General features: G+C 46.2%; 1 protein-coding gene across 6 annotated transcripts in view; it reads right to left on the bottom strand.

Moving 5' to 3' along the window:
* The window catches only part of plekhg7 (pleckstrin homology domain containing, family G (with RhoGef domain) member 7), a 98,354-nt gene that overhangs the window by 18,677 nt on the left and 59,917 nt on the right, over positions 1-19,760 (bottom strand). For all 6 annotated transcript variants that reach the window (XM_060843267.1, XM_060843266.1, XM_060843265.1 and 3 more), the window contains 6 exons: positions 19,285-19,368; positions 17,337-17,447; positions 15,417-15,591; positions 13,352-13,467; positions 4,789-4,882; positions 3,294-3,373 (listed from right to left, as the gene is read on the bottom strand). In XM_060843267.1, coding sequence (XP_060699250.1) covers positions 3,294-3,373; positions 4,789-4,882; positions 13,352-13,467; positions 15,417-15,591; positions 17,337-17,447; positions 19,285-19,368 — 660 coding nt within the window. The remainder of the gene's footprint in view (positions 1-3,293; positions 3,374-4,788; positions 4,883-13,351; positions 13,468-15,416; positions 15,592-17,336; positions 17,448-19,284; positions 19,369-19,760) is intronic.

Here is a 19,760-nt window from a genome sequence, read left to right as displayed (position 1 = left end):
CTTGAATATTTTCTAATCAACCCATCCAAAGATGTTATTACACACCTCTGGAATAGGTTTGGTTTGCACCTGGGCCTCCTGGCTCAGGAATAGGGACATTACCACAATAGCCCGAATATGACTCTATCTTGCTTTCGATGAGCAGTGATCCTCCACAGTTCCTCAGAGCTCAGTGTGGATAATGTATGTGGATTTCCCTCATTACCTGTTGAATAACTTCGAGACAACTTACAACCTTGAGGCAGGTCCATCACCTTTCCCCTATCTGCTCCACCCTCCTCTCTGACCTATCACCTTCTCCCCCACCTCCATCTACCTATCGTATGCTCAGCTACCTTCCCCCAAGCCCCAGCCCGCCCAGCCAAAACGCCGCATTCCTGATGAAGGGCTCCTTGGATGCTGTCTGACCTGCTGTGCTTTTCCAGCAACGCACTCTCTACGCCAAAATGTTATAGAGTCACAGAAATGTACAACACTGAAACAGACCCTTTGGTCCAACCTCTCACCTTAAGCCTATGTCCTCTATTTCCACCCCAGGGAAAAGACCTTGTCTATTTATCCTATCCAATTTTGTAATTCTATGTAAGGTCACCCCTCAACCTCTGACGCTCCAGGGAAAACAGCCCCAGCCTTATTCAGCTTCTCCCTATAGCTCAGATCCTCCAACCCTGGCAACATCCTTGTAAATCTTTTCTGAACTCTTTCAAGTCCCACAACATCTTTCTGATAGGAAGGAGACCAGAATTGCACACAATATTCCAACAGTGGCCTAACCAATGTCCTGTACAGCCGCAACATGACCTCCCAACTCCTATACTCAATGCTCTGACCAATAAAGGAAAGCATACCAAACACCTTCTTCACTCTCCTATCTACCTACGACTCCATTTTCAAGGAGCTATGAACCTGCACTCCAAGGTCTCTTTGTTCAGCAACATTCCCCACGACCTTACCATTAAGTGTATAAGTCCTGCCCTGATTTGCCTTTACAAAATGCAGCACCTCACATTGATCTGAATTGAGCTCCATCTGCTCAGGTCTTGCCTCACAAGCCTTATTGTGTTCTTTGAGGATATGACGAGACAAGTTGATGAAGGCCAAACAGTGGATGTGGTGTATATGGATTTCAGTAAGGCATTTCATAAGGTTCCCCACTATAGGCTCAATCAGAAAGTTAGGAGGTATGGGATACAGGGAAATTTGGCAGTTTGGATACAGAATTGACTGGCCCACAGAAGACAGTGATTGGTTGTAGGTGGAAAGTATTCCGCCTGGAGGTCAGTGAGCAGTGGTATTCCACAAGGATCTGTTCTTGGATCTCTGCTCTTTGTAGTTTTTATAAATGACTTGGATGAGGAAGTGGAGGGGTGAGTTAGTAAGTTTGCTGATGACACAAAGGTCGGTGGTGCTGTAGATTGTGTGGAGGGCTGTTGCAGGCCACAACAAGACATTGATAGGATGCAGAGCTGGGCTGAGAAGTGGCAGATGGAGTTCAACCTGGATAAATGTGAAGTGATTCATTTTGGAAGGTCGAACTTGCATGTTGAATACAGGGTTAAAGACAGGATTCTAGGCAGTGTGGAGGAACAGTGGGATCTTGGTGTTCATGTACATAGATCCCTCAAAGTTGCCACCCAAGTTGATAGGGTTGTTAAGAAGGTGTATGGTGTTTTGGCTTTCACTAACAGGGGGACTGAGTTTAAGGGCCGTAAGGTTTTGCTGCAGCTCTATAAAACTCTGGTCAGACCACAATCGGAATATTGTGTCCAGTTCTAGTCGCCTCATCATAGTAAGGACGTAGATGCTTCAGAGAGGGTGCACAGGAGATTTACCAGGATGCTACCTGGATTGGAGAGCTTGTCTTATGAGGAGAGGTTGAGTGACCTTGGGCTTTTCACCCTGGAGAGAAGGAAGAGAGGTGACTTGTTGGATGTGTACAGGGTAATGAGAGGTGTAGATAGAGGAGACAGCCAGAGACTTTTCCCCAGGGCAGAAATGGCTGTCACAAGGGATCATAATTTTAAGATGATTGGAGGAAGGTGTAGGGGAGATGTCAGAGGTAGGTTCTTTACACAGAGAGTGGTGGGTGTGTGGAATGCACTGCCAGCAGTGGTAGTCGAGTCAGAGACATGAGGGACATTTAAGCGACTGCTGGACAAGCACATGGACAACAGTAAATTGAGGGGTGTGTAGGTTAAGCTGATCTTAGACTAAGATAAATACTCGGCACAACATCGTGGGGTGAAGGGCCTGTACCGTGCTGTACTGTTCTATTTATTATGTTCGATGCCATTTCTCAGCCCACTGGCCCATCTGGTCCAGATCCTGTTGTAATCTGAGGTAACCTTCTTTGCTGTCCACTACACCTCCAATTTTGGTGTCGTCTGCAAACTTACTAACTATACCTCTTATGCTCGCATCCAAACCATTAAATAACAAAAAGCAGTGGCCCTGATGATACTTTGATGTGGATGATTAGCTAAGATCTCAGTGCATGGCAGAGCATGTTAAAGTGCACAGCCTATCCCTCCTTACATTCATTCGATAGCAGGCTGCATGTCAATCAGGCACCTCCTGGGGAGAGTTAGCAATGAAGGTCTGGCCACAGACCCCAGGTCAAGTGGGCAAAGGCACAGAATTTCAAGATGGAGGGAACATTAACAGATTTAATTAAGAAATTTGAGAATGGATAATCGCAGGCCTGGGAGAAATGTATTCGAGATGTGAAAGAGTGAGAAGAGAAGGAACAGTTCTGACCATTATTTTCCAATCACCTCTGGAAGGCAGTGGGATAGTTTAGTTAGAAAGGAGGAGAGGACTACAGAATAATGACAGGCAGTCAGCATAATCTCAGTAATGGGAAAAACATCAGAGGACTCAGGGACAAGATGGGTCATCATTAAGATGTATCAAATACAGCATGGATTCAGGGGAAGCCATGACTGACATGCTGGACTATATCAAGGTGATAACAGGGAGGATCCCCGAGGATCCACATTTGAACTGGATTTTAGGATTTGATAAAATTCGTCATGGCGGACAGATCACAGAGTAAAAGCCCAAGGAATTCATGGCAATGTGGTAGGTTATATCCAAATGTAGCTCAGAGACAGGAAGCACAAGGTTTGATGGTGCCTGGAAGACAGTTCCCAGTGGGTCCCCTTTGAAGACCCCCCCACCTCCCCCCGCCCATGTTACCCATGAAGCACCTGACTCCACTTTGCAATATCCCACTCCCTCCCCCACAACCCTTCCTCCCTGAAATGTTCTTTCAGAATGAAACCATTTATTACCTTCTTGGCGTTTTTAACTTTTGTGATTAAAAGCAAGTCATCAAACAGGAACAGGTGTACATCCAGGAGTTTTGTCGCCCCTGTAGGGAGAGAGGAGTTAGAGACGGCTGGGTTTGAAGAACAGAAGCAAAACAGCCTAAGGATGCTGAAAATCAGAAATAAGAACAAAAAGCGAGTTGGAAAATCTCAGCATCTTCCTGACCGAAGACAGGGTGTACCTGCCACAGAGGGAGTGCAGTCAAAGCCCATCAGACTGATTCCTGGGATGGCAGGATTCTCCTGTGTGAGGACAGATTCTCCTGTGTGAGGACAGATTCTCCTGTGTGAGGACAGATTCCTGGGATGGCAGGATTCTCCTGTGAGAGAACAGATTCTCCTGTGTGAGGACAGATTCCTGGGATGGCAGGATTCTCCTGTGTGAGGACAGATTCTCCTGTGTGAGGATAGATTCCTGGGATGGCAGGATTCTCCTGTGTGAGGATAGATTCCTGGGATGGCAGGATTCTCCTGTGTGAGGACAGATTCTCCTGTGTGAGGATAGATTCCTGGGATGGCAGGATTCTCCTGTGTGAGGATAGATTCCTGGGATGGCAGGATTCTCCTGTGTGAGGACAGATTCTCCTGTGTGAGGATAGATTCCTGGGATGGCAGGATTCTCCTGTGTGAGGACAGATTCTCCTGTGTGAGGACAGATTCTCCTGCGTGAGGACAGATTGATTTCACTGGAGTTTAGAAGGAAGAGAGGGGAAACTGATTTGAACCGTGTTAAATTCTGACACATTGGATGCAGGGAGAATGTTTCTCCTGTCCAGGAATCCAGACAGGACAGGATCTCAGGAAACGTAGAAACATAGACAATAGGTGCAGGAGTAGGCCATTCTGCCCTTCAAGCCTGCACCACCATTCCATATGATCACGGCTGATCATGCGATTTGAGTCTCCCACCCCTGCTCTCTCCCCATTCCCCTCGATCCCTTTAGCTGCAAGGGCCATGCCCAGCTCCCTCTAACAAACTGGCCCCAACAGCTTCCTGTGGGAGAGAACTCCCCAAGTTCACAACTCTACCGGGTAGACCATTTCTGACTGACATGAGGAGAAATTTCTTCTCTCAGAAGGTGGTGACCCTGGGGAATTCTCTTCCATCGAAGGCTGGGGAGACCAAGTTACTGATTAGTTTTAAGAAACCAATTGAATTCTACAAGTGACAAGGAAATGGGGAAGGGGCGGGAGTATGACTTTGAGATAAAAGATTGGCCGTGATAGTATTGGAGTGAGGTGGAGTGGTCTCACTGAGCTGATTGGCTAAGGCTGCTCCTATTTCCTATATTTCTACGGGAGGAAGGGAATTGACATTTCAGGTCAAAGTTTTAAGAGGTCCTCAACCGGGAATGTTTCTCTCGGCACAGGCGCTAAGGTTTCTCAAGCTATTTATTTTGGTCTGATTTCGGTGATGTGAACACCACCGTCCCCCCGGTCAGGGGTAAGACACACTCACCGGCGAGACTCAGTCGTCCTTCATGTAAGAGTTGTCTGTTCACCGGCGACAGGAGACCGTCTGCCATGTTGTCTTTGACCAGGTATCGAAGACTCTGGTGAAGATTGGAAGATGCAGGGATAACCATGATTTAGACCTTCATTAAAGTGGCAAGGTGTTACTTGAGTGCACTGCAATTATAACTGTATCCATAGGCCCTGGATCTCGGTCTCAGTGTGCCCAGCTAATTAACCCTGGTGCCACAGGACTATGAAACCCAGACAGGACAATGTCCTCACCAGTTTGGATGGGCTAATGTTCGAGTGGAGAAAGTGAGGACTGCAGATGCTGGAGATCAGAGCTGAAAAATGTGTTGCTGGAAAAGCGCAGCAGGTCAGGCAGGACCAAAGAAACAGGAGAATCGACATTTCGGACATAAGCCCTTCTTCAGGAGTGAGGAGGGTGTGCCAAGCAGGCTAAGATAAAAGGTAGGGAGGAGGGACTTGGGGGAGGGGCATTGGGAATGCGATAGGTAGAAGGAGGTTAAGGTGAGGGTGATAGGCTGGAGAGGGGGTGGGGGCGGAGAGATCAGGAAGAAGATTGCAGGTTAGGAAGATAGTGCTGAGTCCAAGGGGTTGGGACTGAGAAAAGGTGGTGGGGGGGGGGGGGGGGGGGGGGGGGGGGGGGGGGGGGAAATGAGGAAGGTGGAGAAATCTGCATTCATCCCTTGTGGTTGGAGGGTTCCTAGGCGGAAGATGAGGCGCTCTTCCTCCAGGCGTCGTGTTGCCATGGTCTGGCGATGGAGGAGGCCAAGGACCTGCATGTCCTTGGTAGAGTGGGAGGGGGAGTGAAAGTGTTCAGCCCCTCCTCCCTACCTTTTACCTTAGTCTGCCTGGCACACCCTCCTCATTCCTGAAGAAGGGCTTATGCCCAAAACGTCGATTCTCCTAATGTTTAGTGGACCCGATATTCTGTTTCAATACTTCCGTTAAGAAGATGGGGTTGTGGTTTTGTGTGAAACAGTCAATCAGTAATCAGCAGCAACTTTACATCACTCAACCAGGTTTTAATCCTGCTGAAGAATGTTCACTAACTCCAGTGAGTTACAATCCATGATTTCTGTTTATATGAGAGGCAACATGGGATGGGCAACAAGGCTGGCCTTGCCAATGATGCCCACCACCTATGGAAGGTAAAGAAAACAAACCCTCTACCATCTATTCTCTACCCTCTATTAGAATATTCTCCTTTGGCTAAAATGTTGTAGATGTAAACATCCTGCAAGAAAAACACCTCGCACACGCACCTTAGATTCCCTACAGTGTGGAAACAGGCCCTTCGGCCCAACCAGTCCACACCGACCCTCCGAAGAGTAACCCACCTAGATCCATTACCCTCTGACTGATGCGCCTAACACTACGGGCAATTTAGCATGGCCAGTTCACCTGACCTGCACATCTTTGGACTGTGGGAGGAAACCCACGCAGACACGGGGAGAATGTGCAAACACCACACAAACAGTCGCCCAAGGCTGGAATCAAACCTGGGATCCTGGTACTGTGAGGCAGCAGTGCTAACCACTGAGCCACTGCGCTGCCCACAGTCATACACCTCACACATGTGCACCTCACAGTCGTACATCTCACATACACATCACACATGTGCACCTCACAGTCGTACACGTCACACATGTGCATCTCACAGTCATACACATCACACATGTACACCTCACAGTTATACCCCTCACAGTCGTACACCTCATACACGTGCACCTCACAGTTGTATACTTCACAGTTATACACCTCACACACATGCACCTCACAGTCATACATGTCACATATGTACACCTCACACATGCACCTCTCAGTTGTATATCTCACAGTCGTGCACCTCACAGTTAAGCACCTCAGACATAGGGAAGAGCCATTCCTGAGCTGTTAATTAATTGTTTAATGCGGTGTAACTTCTCTTTAACAATCTCTGTCAATGTCCACAGTCTGAGTGGAAAAACATGAAGGGTGATGTATCAGTGATAAACATCGAGGGAGATTTAGTCTAAGAGCAAGTGACAAATCTTTTGTTTGTCGCAATGTAAATCAGCTACCTGTTAAATTTCAGTTTGATATTTTGTATAATAGTTTTGGAAACACAACAATGAATACCTGTCTGCTATAAGCATCAGTCTGAAAAGGATTTGAACCGGAAAGGGAGCCATCTCACCAGATGCCATCTGAATAAGATGAATTGATTTCCAAAACTACAATTATGAGATACATTACTGCTTTCCTTCCAACACAAACTGGATCTTGGTGGACAATTAAAGCTGCCTATTTTAGGGATGTGATGGCCTGGTGGTATTATCGCTGGACAGCTAACCCAGAAACCCAGATAATGCTCTGGAGACCCAGGTTTGAATTCCACTGAGACAAATGGTAGAATTTGAATCCAACAAAAATCTGCAATTAAGAGCCTAACAATGACCATGAATCCATTGTTGGAAAACCTCATCCAGTTCACTCATCTTCTTTTAGAAGGGAAACTGCCATCCTCAACCGGTCTGGCCTACATGTGACTCCAGACCCACAGCAATGTGGTTGACTGTTAACTGCCCTCTGGGCAATTAGGGATGGACAATAAATACGGGGCCTAGCCAGTGACACCCTCATCCCATGCAGGGATAAAAAAAAGTACACTGTTGGAATAAGCCGAGAAGAGGCAGGTTAGCTAAGTGGTTAAGAATAACACCACCATATTGCTATTTACAGGAGGTTACTTTGTGCAAGTTGGTTGCTGGGTTTCTAACTGTGCAGTTGCAACTTGTAAAGGAAACCATGAGCTGTAACTCACGTTGGAATATCACAAGATCCTGATCTTAAAATTGCAAGATTCTGGTTTTGTTTTAAGATGATTGCAGTCTTGTGGACTGAGGTAGACTCTTGCACAATGAACCTAGGAGGCCGTGACAAAGCTGTACAGACAGAATCCAGGCTCCAGCAGCAGCTGCCCTCAGGGAAAACACGTTCCCTGCAATTCTCTCTCCGTATTACAGTGCAGAACCTGGCCTCCAACTCAGCGACCTTTGCCCAGACTCGCCCATCAATAAATATTTGCTGAACAGGGGGCATCCTCATTTCAGCCATTCATTAAACCAAGCAGTGGTTGGTGTCTGACTTTGGTGTGACCCTACAGTGACTGCTGGGGCCTTTCACTGCAGCAATGCTGTTATCCTGCTTGTGGAACAGGGATAGCTGGGCTGGAAAACACGCCCTGCAACTCAGAGAGGTTTCCATCTTTGTGAAGGGGCACCCAGGTCTCCGATGTTTCCAAACACATTCCAAGCATTTTGGCAGGACAATGGAACTCCCAAAGCACTGAGAGTCAGGTCAAACACAGCTGAAAACCATGCTCTGTACCCAAAATGACTATTGATTTATTTATTGGGATGAAGCCACGGATTGAGTTTTAAAGGGATGAACAACTGTATTTCAGGGACTCGGAACAACCGCTTCTAAGAAAGCTGAACATTTGCATAACTGAGCCTTAGAATTCCAACCCACAAGGAAATACCAGTAAAATGTGGATATACTGGAACCATTCATTACATATAGTGTTAGGTGTAGGGGAGTGGGTCTGGGTGGGTTGCGCTTCGTCAGGTCAGTGTGGACTCGTTAGGCCGAAGGGCCTGTTTCCACACTGTAAGTAATCTAAAATCTAAATATACATCAAAGCTGGAAGCCCAGTAAGACCAGTGCAATCAATTCCAAGTATCACTGTACTTTTTTCTATTCGGGAAAGTTATTAAACAGGGTCAGGCTGTCAAAAAGAATCCGGTATCCCATCACCTCAGAATACTGAGCATGATCTCAGCTTCTACCCTAATCACAAACTGTCCAGGTACGGTCTGTGTGTGACTAACAGGGTAGGGAAGAAGTCATTGAACACAATCTCTTTGGACCTTGGTTGTTAGGGGAACGGCACTCCAGTGCTATCACACCCGTGGGCGGCACGGTGGCAGTGATTAGCACTGCTGCCTCGCAGCGCCAGAGACCTGGGTTCAAATCCCGTCTCAGGCGACTGACGGTGTAGAGTTTGCACGTTCTCCCAGTGGGTTTCCTCCGGGTGCTCTGGTTTCCTCCCACAGTACAAAGATGTGCAGGTTAGCTGAATTGGCCATGCTAAATTGCCTGTAGTGTTAGGCAAATGTAGGGGTATGGGTGGGTTGCGCTTCGTTGGGTCGGTGTGGACTTGTAGGGCCGAAGAGCCTGTTTCCACACTGTAAGTAATCTAATCTAATTCCAGCCATAATATCCATAAACTATAAATCTCAGCTGTTAGTTTTAAATCTAAGAAAGACTATTTACACAAAAAAGTATTAACGGATATGGGCCAAAGGATTTGTTCCGTGTGTATTGTTTTTCTGTAGCGCCTACCAAATGCTTAATTGCAGAAGCAATCATCCAACACCCACAAAAGGAGCAGCATCAAGACATTATTCCACCGAGGTACATCACACTGCAGCACCCAAGAACTACAAGAAGCAGAGAAAAAAATATCCATACAACATTTTCAAGAAAAACAGGTACCCAATAAACACAATCCACCTATTCCTCAGAAACCAGCCCAAACAAGCAGACACAACACAACCAAAAACTATAGCCACATTACCGTACATCAAAGACATATCAGAAATGACTTCCAGACTACTCAGACCCCTTGGCATCATAGTAGCCCACAAACCCACCAACACACTTACACAGTGACTAATGAACCTAAAGGATCCATTAGATACCACCAGCAAAACTAATTTACCAAGTTACCATGCAAGAACTGTAAAAAACACTACATCGGACAAACTAGCAGGAAATCTGCCACCAGGAAACATGAACACCAACTGACCACCAAAAGACACGACCCACTCTCACTAGTTTCCATACATACAGACAAAGGAGGACAACACACACATCCTAGGACAGGTGAAACAAGGACATGCGTGAAAATTCTTAAAGGCATGGCATTCTCACCAGAACTCCATCGATAACTCAATCGATTTAGACCCGTTCTACCTTTCCCTTGAAAAATGGAACCGGAAATGACATCACCCACTTTAAGAAACCAAGACCTATAAGTAGAGAGGCGGGACATACCACCAGTGCTTCACCAGAGACTCTCACTGAAGATGTTACCTAGTATGGTGACGAAACGTCAGAAAACAAATCTTCCAGCTCAGCGAGCTAACTTACATACTTATCATCAATCTGAGCTATAAATCTTCTCAACGATCACTAATATCAATTATCTCTCCACATTCTCTTAATTCGATCAAAACATTATGTAGATAAAAACAATTCCATCAAATCTCTTCTCACCCACTGCATTTCCATGGTAACAATCTCATAGTTCTTCATTACTATAGCTTCCCATCATCATTGTCTGAGTCAAACCATCCTACATGTTGTTATAACACTTATACCACAACCTCCCAAAACTGAGTTTACAGGCAGCACGGTGGCTCAGTGGTTAGCACTGCTGCCTCACAGTGCCAGGGACCCAGGTTCGATTCCAGCCTTGGGTGACTGTCTGTGTGGAGTTTGCACATTCTCCCCGTGTCTGCGCCGGGTTCCTCCCACAGTCCAGAGATGTGCAGGTCAGGGGAATTGGCCATGCTAACTTACCCATGGTGTTCAGGGATATATAGATTAGGTGCATTAGTCAGAGGTAAACGTAGAGTAGGGGAATGGGTCTGGGCGGGTCACTCTTCAGAGGGTCAGTGTGGACTTGTTGGGCCTAATGGCCTGTTTCCATACTGTAGGAATTCTATGATCGTTATGCCTTGACTCAGGCTTGTCCTGCCTTAAACCACCCAAACAATAAGATCCATATCCCATTGCCCTTTACTGACCTTATCAAGTATTTTAATCCATCCTCCCACCTGTGTGTTTGTGCGAGCTCATGAATGTATGATGTGTGTTTGAAATGCAGGTTGATTTCCTGTTGACCACCTGTTATGTATAATGATGGCTGAGCACTGAATTGGTAAGCCATATCTTTAACAAGCCCTTTTGTGGTCGGATGAGGCGTGGGGAAGCATTTAACACCAGCTCACTCAACAAACAGCTGAAACCCTCACGATATTATGGAGATGAGAATCGGGAATCATTAATGTATTTAGGATTACAAACCCCTTTTTCCAAATCAGTGCCAAGTCCATGTTGGGTACAGCTGGGCAGAGGTGTGGGAAGATCCCTTTCAAGACTATGCTGCCTCGTTCAATGTTAACAGGTACTGCCGTGAGTTCCAGTATCACACTTCAACACCCACTTCAGTTACATCATCATTCCCAGAGCTACATCAACTCAGTTTGTTTTCTGGCCCCTTCATACCACGTGTGAGATGTTTGATCATGGAACAAAATTCTTCGGTGCCCAACAGAATGGAGGGTTAAGTAAAGGTCCCAAATCTAGAGCATAGAACATAGAACATTACAGCGCAGTACAGGCCTTTTGCCCCTCAATGTTGCGCTGACCTGTGAAACCAATCTGAAGCCCATCTAACCTACACAAATCCATTTTTGTCCATATATCTATCCAATGACCATTTAAAGTTGGCGAGTCTACTACTGTTGCAGGCAGTGATTTCCACACCCCGACTACTACATAAGTAAAGAAACTATCTCTGACATCTATCCTATATCTATCACTCCTCAATTTAAAGCTATGCCCCCTTGTGCTAGCCATCATCATCCAAGGAAAAAGGCTCTCATTGTCCACCCTATCTAACCCTCTGATTATCTTTTATGTCTCAATTAAGTCATCTTTCAATCTTCTTCTCTCCAACGAAAACAACCTCAGTTCCCTCAGCCTTTCCTCATAAGACCTTCCCTCCATACCAGACAACATCCTAGTCAATCTCCTCTGCATCCTTTCCAAAGCTTCCACATCCTTCTTATAATGCAGTGACCAGAACTGTACACAATACTCCAAGTGCAGCCGCACCAGAATATTGTTTAGCTGTAGCATGACCTCGTGGCTCCAAAGCTCAATCCCTCTCCCAATAAAAGCTAGCCTTCTTAACAACTTTATCAACCTGGGTGGCAACTTTCAGGGATCTGTGTACATGGACACCGAGATGTCTCTGCTCATCTACACTACCATGAGTTTTACCATGAGCCCAGTCCTCTGCATTCCAATTACTCTGACCAAAGGGAATTTTTTCCTGATGTTTTACTTTAAGCTGAAGCCGGCGACCAAGCAGAACTCACAAATCAAACTCTGCACCTCCCCCTGCCAGCAGACTCAACTCAATAAACATTCCGACAGACAAAATAAAATTCCACTGTCTTGACAAGTGAGCTTTAGACAATGGGGATGGTAATTGTGTTAGAGTAAACTGTGATAAATATAATGATTGCTCATGGCAGTGACACCCTGCTCCATCTCTAAGACAATGTTACCGACCTGAGTATGCTGAATGAGTTACAAGCTGTTTGGCACAAAGGATATAAAATCAATCAGGATGATCGGGGTGAAGCAGTGTCAATCCAGAGCCTGGTACCGACCAGCTGCTCCGACAAGTGAGCCTCTCTGCCTCCAAATGAACACTGCATTCCTCCAACTCGGGCCTCATGCATGCACCAAAACCCCTTCTCCTCCCCCTCCAACAACTCCCATGGTCCTAATCTCTGGAATTCTTTCTCAGCCCTATCTTGCTCCTGTTAAGATGTTCCTTAAAACCTCTCATTTTAGTCAAGTTTATTGGTCACCTGCCTCCTCCTTTGGCTGACTGTCAATTCTCAATGGATTATGGGAATGTGGAGCATCCTGGGGAATTTCCTAGATTTGAGGTACTAGCATGTTGTTGTTGCTCCTTGATGACCCCTATGGAGGGAACTCCTTACTCCCTGTCCAGCTGGGAGTTTCTCACCAATGAGAAAGTTGATCTGCCCTTGGCCAGGAAGCAGACCATTGTAATCTTGCTTTCCCTGAACATGAAACAACGTGTTGGAAAGGCCGAGAGAGAGTAAGGGAATGAAACTGGGCTCTAGATCACTGAAAGCACAAAGTTAAAAGTCACACAACGCCAGGTTATAGTCCAGCAGGTGTATTTGGAAGAACAAGCTTTTGGAGCAGTGCTCCTTCATCAGGTGGGGCAGTAAAAATCTTACTATAAATTCTGTGTCCTATGATCCTGCCCCACTAGCTCACTGACAAAGGAGCAGCGCTCTGAAGGCTAGTGCTTCCAAATAAGCCTGTTGGACTATAACCTGGTGTTGTGTGATTTTTAACTTTGTCCACCCCAGTCCAACACTGGCTCCTCCACATCATTGAAGGCACAGTCAGTGTGAGGCATCTCAGACAGACGAGGCAGATAGTGTGGGGTTGGGCCTTGGAGAGGTTTCAACATTGCAGACACAGGGGCAATGGGTGTCAATTCAAAGTACAGCTTTAGACAACCCTGGGTTTACAGAAACTATAAATATGGAACTCGGACTAATGTGGAAACAAAACTCGGAGTTCACAAGGACTGAGGCGATAGCTACTGCGTACTGAACACAGGCATCATCAAACAGTAAACAGTACCAGCCCACCTCAGGTAGAAATATCTTCTTATTTCTTTCCCAGATCGGAGGCCAAACGATCATCTCCTGAATCTGCTGAAATTTCTGAATCCTGTCCAGCCACTTCACTTTGCCTTCAAGGTCACCTGACAAACAGGACACAAGAAGAATCCATCAAGCAATGGACCTCCATGTTCAAATTGTTTTCTTTGTGTCCTGGAAACCATTGGTGAGTTTTTTTCTTGATTATCTAATTGAGCTGAATGGCGCTGGCATGGTCTGCATGTTACCCCCTCTGGAGAAAGCATCCAACCCGAGGCAGGGACGGTGCCTGGTTATAACACCAATCAGCTGTTTCTGGTGGGAAGTGTGGCATTTGGCCTAGAAAGAGTTAATTCGGATAATTTTGGAATCGCTCTGCCCTCTGGTATTTAAATAGCTGCCCCTGGAAGGAGTTAATCAGTTCTAGGGAGCTGTTCTAAGTTGTGTGTCTGATTAGTTGTTAGTGTTACAGACATGTCGCAGAGACCTAGTACTTAGGAGGTAACAACAGCTCTTACTTAGTGCTAATGTCATTAACCAGCCGTGTAACCTCTTACCATTACCATCATTCAATCAACCTCTTATTGTTAGTCAGCTACATGCCCGACTCATGTGGTTATCTGTCATCAGCAAATAGGAGTGAGATTGTCGACCGGGATAATAAGGTGTGTCAGTGATCTACCCAGAGAAGATCCTGGCACCATCACATGCCAGTTCTGGGCATCACTGACAACTGAAAGTGGCAGCTGTCGGCTGGGGAGAGTGGGGATGAGAGGAGGAATGAGGAGTTACCAACTCTCCAGTGTTTCCCGATGGCTGGAGCAGGTGAAGATCAGTCTCCAGGACACAATTAGTCCAGGAGGGAAAAAAAAATCAGACAACATCTCATTTTCCTTCACCACTTTTCTTCACTGGTCACGAGGTGTTGGAGCAGGAAAGGGAGACGGCTGTTTTGAGCAACACTCAAGAGTGGTCAGGCAGAATACGGAGAGATTGTTTTCCAATGGCTAAAAGATGGTCAGGCAGCACCAGAGCAGGGATGTGTCAGGTGACCAATGGGAGGATTGTTGGAGGTCATATGGTGCAATCTCCAGACAGAGTTGGCAACCCCATGTCGTCATCATGAGCTCATCACTGGGAGAGTGTTTAATCATCTGGAGGTCCTGTACACACTGCTGTATCCTGACTTTTCATTCATAATGTGGTCCTTGAACCTCGCTCAGCCCCTTGAAAACTGGTGCTACCAGAATGGGAGGTTGCCCAGAAGCAGAGCTCTACCATTTTAACTGCCCCCTCTCTATCTCCCGTGGCATGACCCTGAAACGTGAGGCTTCTAATCATTGGTGTCTAGGAGGAAATGGTATTTTGTAAACAGGAATCTAATTTGAATTGAAGTGAAGTACAAACTATTTTCACTGTACTATTCCGCAGTCTGTTCACTCACTGAACCGATTTGCAGGGAGGCAATAGCCTCGTAGTTTTATTGCTGGACTGTCAATCCAGAGACTCAGGTCATATTCCGGGACACATGGCTGATGGTGGAATTTGAATTGAATAAAAATCTGGAATTCAGAGTCTAATGATGACCGTTAATACATTGCTGATCATCAGAAAAACCCATCTATCTCATTAATATCCTTAAGAGAAGGAAATCTGTCATCCTTACCTGGTCTGGTCTGCATGTGACTCCAGACCCACAGCAAGGTGGTTTACAATTAACTCCCCTCTAGGCAATTGGGGCTGGGCAATAAATATTGGGCCTAGTCAGGGGTGTGTGAATAAAAGAAGATTAGTTGTGAATTCACCCTCTACTTCATGTGCCTTATCCTTCTGTCTTCAGAGTCTAGACAGTGAACAATCGTTATCTCATCTATAGATGAACTCTTGTCTCTTCTCTCTTAAAAGGTGTTGGTAAAACTGAGAATCAAAATAATGTTTATGGATCACCCTTTGTAGCAAAGCTGGCAGGAGCGAGTGAGTGAGTGAGTGTGGCCTCTCTTTGTAAGAAATGTCATTTTAAAGCGTGCGGCCTGGTTGGAGAACACATACTCACAGATCGAATTGTCCACCTGTTTGATGATAACCTGGATTCGCTGTTTTTCCACTGTCTCCGTGCTTCTCTTCCAGAGGTTCCTCAGGAGCAACGGGTACCTGGTCAACCTCTGCAGGGGGGATACCAGTAGATCGGACAAGTGCAGCCGTTTGCACTGCTCGTTCTGTTCACACCACTGTCCCCATGTAAATAAAACACAGCGAGGTTTCCCAATGCAGCATGCTGAGAAACGTTATGTAAAAAACAATAGCAAACGGTGCGCTACATGGGAATGTTCTTGTTACCTCTCTGGCCTCTCTGGTACCTTCGCAGGTCAGGGGCTGCGAATACTGCAGCAAGTAACTCACCTCCTGACTCCCCAAAGCCTGTCCTCCATCCACAAGGCACAGGTCAGGAGTGTGATAGAATATTCCCCACTTGCCTGGATGGGTGCAGCTCCAACAACACTCAAGAAGCTTGACACCATCCAGGATAAAGCTGCCCACTTGATTGGCACATCCACAAGCATCCACTCCCTTTACCATTGACTCTCAGTAGCAGCAGTGAGTACTATCTACAGGATGCACTGCAGGAATTCACCAAAGATCCTCAGACAGCACCTTCCAAACCCACAACCATTTCCATCTAGAAGGACAAGAGCAGCAAGTATATGGGAACACCACCCCCTGCAAGTTCCCCTCCATGGCATTGACCATCCAGACTTGGAAATATATCATTGTTCCTTCGCTGTCACCGAGTCAAACTCAGTGATATCAGACAGCTGAGTGCCAGTTCTGAGGGTAGTAAAGGGACTAACTAGCTTGACCTGTAACAAGCTGCTGGGTGGGGATGGTAGGTCCTTCAAGTGGCATGACTGAGCCAGTTGGTGTTTTATGACTTTCGTGGTCAGTTTCCCAAACTTCTGAAACCAAATTCAAATTCTCACATTTTGATGCTGGGATTTGCAATCCTCCGAATTATTGTGACGTGTAGTTCAGTTACACAACCACAATGATGTCATGTTTCCAATAGCAATAGGTGGGATAATAGGTGGTGGGATAAGGGATGTATCATCAACATTTTTGAGTAGCTTGAGTCCCCATTGTCCTGCTAGGTTTCTCAGTTTCATTGAGTCTCCCTCCACCACACTCTCAGCCAGTACGTTCCTGACCCAGATCATTTGCCTTCAGGTCCTCTCTGGTTCTTCTGCCATTTTCCTGACATTTGTGAGTCGCTGTGAAAAGGCTGCAATTATTGTATCCTTCTTACAACCCAAAGATACTTCCAGAAACATGTGGAATCAACCGTAGCGAATGGGACTGGGCCAACAGCATAGGTTCAGTGTAAGACTTGGGAGGCTCACAGGAAATTCAAGGAAGTTTAGATTAGATTACATTACTTACAGTGTGGAAACAGGCCCTTCAGCCCAACAAGTCCACACCGACCTGCCGAAGCGCAACCCACCCATACCCCTACATTTACCCCTTACCTAACACTACAGGCAATTTAGCATGGCCAATTCACCTGACCCGCACATCTTTGGACTGTGGGAGGAAACCGGAGCACCCGGAGGAAACCCACGCAGACACAGGGAGAAGGTTTTCATTCACCCAGAAGGTGGTGGGCAACTGGAACTCACGGCCTGAAAGGGTGGTAAAGGCAGTCATCGGCACAACATTTAAGAAGTATTTAGATAAACACTCAAAATCTCATAGCAGGCAAATAAATTGGGATTAGAATAGATAGTGTTGGATGAACAGCACAGACTTGATGGGCCAAAGGGTCTTTTTCCATGTTGTAAAAACACTTGGGTGATAAAGGCAAGATACCTTTCCATTGTACAACTCGACACAATGGAATTAGATCTCACAAAAGCTGCATCCCTATCACCGTGACCTCATTTGGAAGGATGAGTTCAGAGAACCAGGATAGGTGTCATACCTTAAGAAAGATTCCAAAGTCCTCCCTCATCTTCAGGTTATTGAGGTAGAGATTGGCCGAAGAGTAATTTAGGCAATATTTCTGATGACTGCAGCACACACTCTCCTGAAACTGATGGCAAACATTTGTACTTCAGAAAAGCATCCTCTTCATTGCACTTTGTAAAAATATGGAAGAATTGATCAAATTGGAATAAAACACACCACTGGTTTTCAGCACCACGTACAGAATTGTTGTAGAATCCCTACAGTGTGGAAGCAGGCCATTTGGCCTGTCAAGTCCATACTGACCGTCCGAAGAGCATCCCACCCAATCCCTGTAACCTCACATTTCCCAGGCCTAACCTGCACATCTTTGGACAGTGGGAGGAAGCCACAGGAAGAATCTGCAAACTCCACACAAAGTCACCCAAGGCTGGAATCAGGCCCACTCCCCTGGCAATGTGAGGCAACAGCCCTCACCACTGAGCCACCATGCTGCCCAGATATTAATGACGGGAAATGCATCATGTTGTATAGAATAGGCTCAAGGGGCCGAATGGTCCACTACTACTCTAGCTCTTCTGAGCCAATTGCAAACTGCTTCAGCACCAATGTTTCCCGGTCAGTCAGGCAGTGGGGCTGGAGGAGCTTGGTGATGTAGGGAGCAGTCAGGTCATGACAAAAGTTTGAAAACAACGTTGACTAACACAACAAAATGATCCTTGGGTCTACTCCCATCTTAATCATTGTGGAATTCTCAAACTGAGATCAAGTGTTTAGCCAGTGATCTGTCTTTCAGTGTTTTTGCTCTGGCAACTAACCAGCAGAGACTAGATGGGCTGAATCATTGCTTCCTGCACTGTTAATTCAACGATTGTGACAACAGAGTGCAGGTACAGTTGTATAGAGCCCAGTCACTGCACTGTTTAGAGAACAGCTGGAGAACTCCCCCTTCCCTGCCCCCACCCTCCCCCCCTCAACCCCCACCCCCCCCCCCATCTCCACCAATATTTATCCCTCAACCAATGAGAGCAGACCAGGTGATCTGGTCAATATCATATTGATTGGTTTGGAACATTGCTGTGTGAAAATGGACTACCACAATATCCCAGCCTACAACAATGCCATTTGCTAGAGTTATGGGGCATTGGCTTCATGAAAGGTGATATGCAAATGCAAATCTTTTGTATAGTTTCTGCACACAGGGTACCAAAGAAGTCACTATTTCAGGCCCACCGACGGTTCCATTGGGTATTCCAATGGGAATCATTTTGAGGGAGAGCGTGAACTGGATTTCCATTGCCATCACTGGGAAAGACCCAAATGAAGTTCTACCAATTTTGAATCCTTTGTCTGATAGGATCATCCACATCAAACACGAGAGAAAAGACATCCCGGTTCTGATTCTAAACCAGTCTTGATGGGCTCATCTCAACCGAGTAGCATTAGGGAAACTCCAACCTGGCGATTACAATGAGATGGATATCTAAACTCCAGTGTTACATAGACCAAGGAAGAGCAGGAGTCTACATTAGAGTGGTGCCGGAAAAGCACAGCAGGTCAGGCAGCATCCGAGGAGCAAGAAAATCGAGCCCTCCGTTCCTGATGAAGGGCTTTTGCCTGAAACATCGATTTTCCTCCTCCTCGGATGCTGCCTGACCTGCTGTGCGTTTCCAGCACCACTCTAATTTAGACTCTGGTTTCCAGCATCTGCAGTACCCACTTTTGCCAAGGAAGTGCAGGAGTCAAGCTGTAACCCAGCATTTGATCAAGACCCATTCTGTCTTATGCCCGAAATGGTGACTCTCCTGCTCGTCGGATGCTGCCTGACCTGCTGTGCTTTTCCAGCACCACGCTCTCGACTCTGATCTCCAGCATCTGCAGTCCTCACTCTCTCCCTGTCTAACATCAGTGGATTCACTCAATCCTATTTAAAATCTATCTGCAAAATATTTAGTGGCAATTACCTTTGACAAAACACCAAGGAGTGATGGTAATGTCCAACAGTTCTCTACTGCATCCAGGAGACTGGTCAAAAAATCGAAGCTCACCTGTCATGACCACAAAATACACACGTTTACATTACAAATGGAAGGCTCATTGGACAGTCATGTGTCTTGTATGTCCTCTTCAAAATTTAAATTGCACAAACTAGTTTTGGATCAGGCACACAATTAAGGAGCCATTGAAAACCCCCTTATAATTCAGTATCAATGCAATAAGGTTCCGAATGGACAGTGTGTAACTTATCAACTCATCTTGCATCAATAAATGTGGAGAAAGATTATTCACTAACAGCTTTCGGGAAGGCCTAGGGTCTGGGCAGGATGCTGTCCATTCTCACACCAACACAGTCGATCTTACATCACCCAGGAAGTCACTCTGTTGTAACCAATCACTCTCTGTCATTTCTCCCATCCTTGTTGGAGGGTTGGACATCCAC

Source organism: Hemiscyllium ocellatum, chromosome 23, assembly GCF_020745735.1.
Source record: "Hemiscyllium ocellatum isolate sHemOce1 chromosome 23, sHemOce1.pat.X.cur, whole genome shotgun sequence".
Lineage (NCBI taxonomy): Eukaryota > Metazoa > Chordata > Chondrichthyes > Orectolobiformes > Hemiscylliidae > Hemiscyllium > Hemiscyllium ocellatum.
The sequence above is the reverse complement of the archived record's forward strand: the minus strand, read 5'-3'. Positions and strand labels throughout refer to the sequence as shown.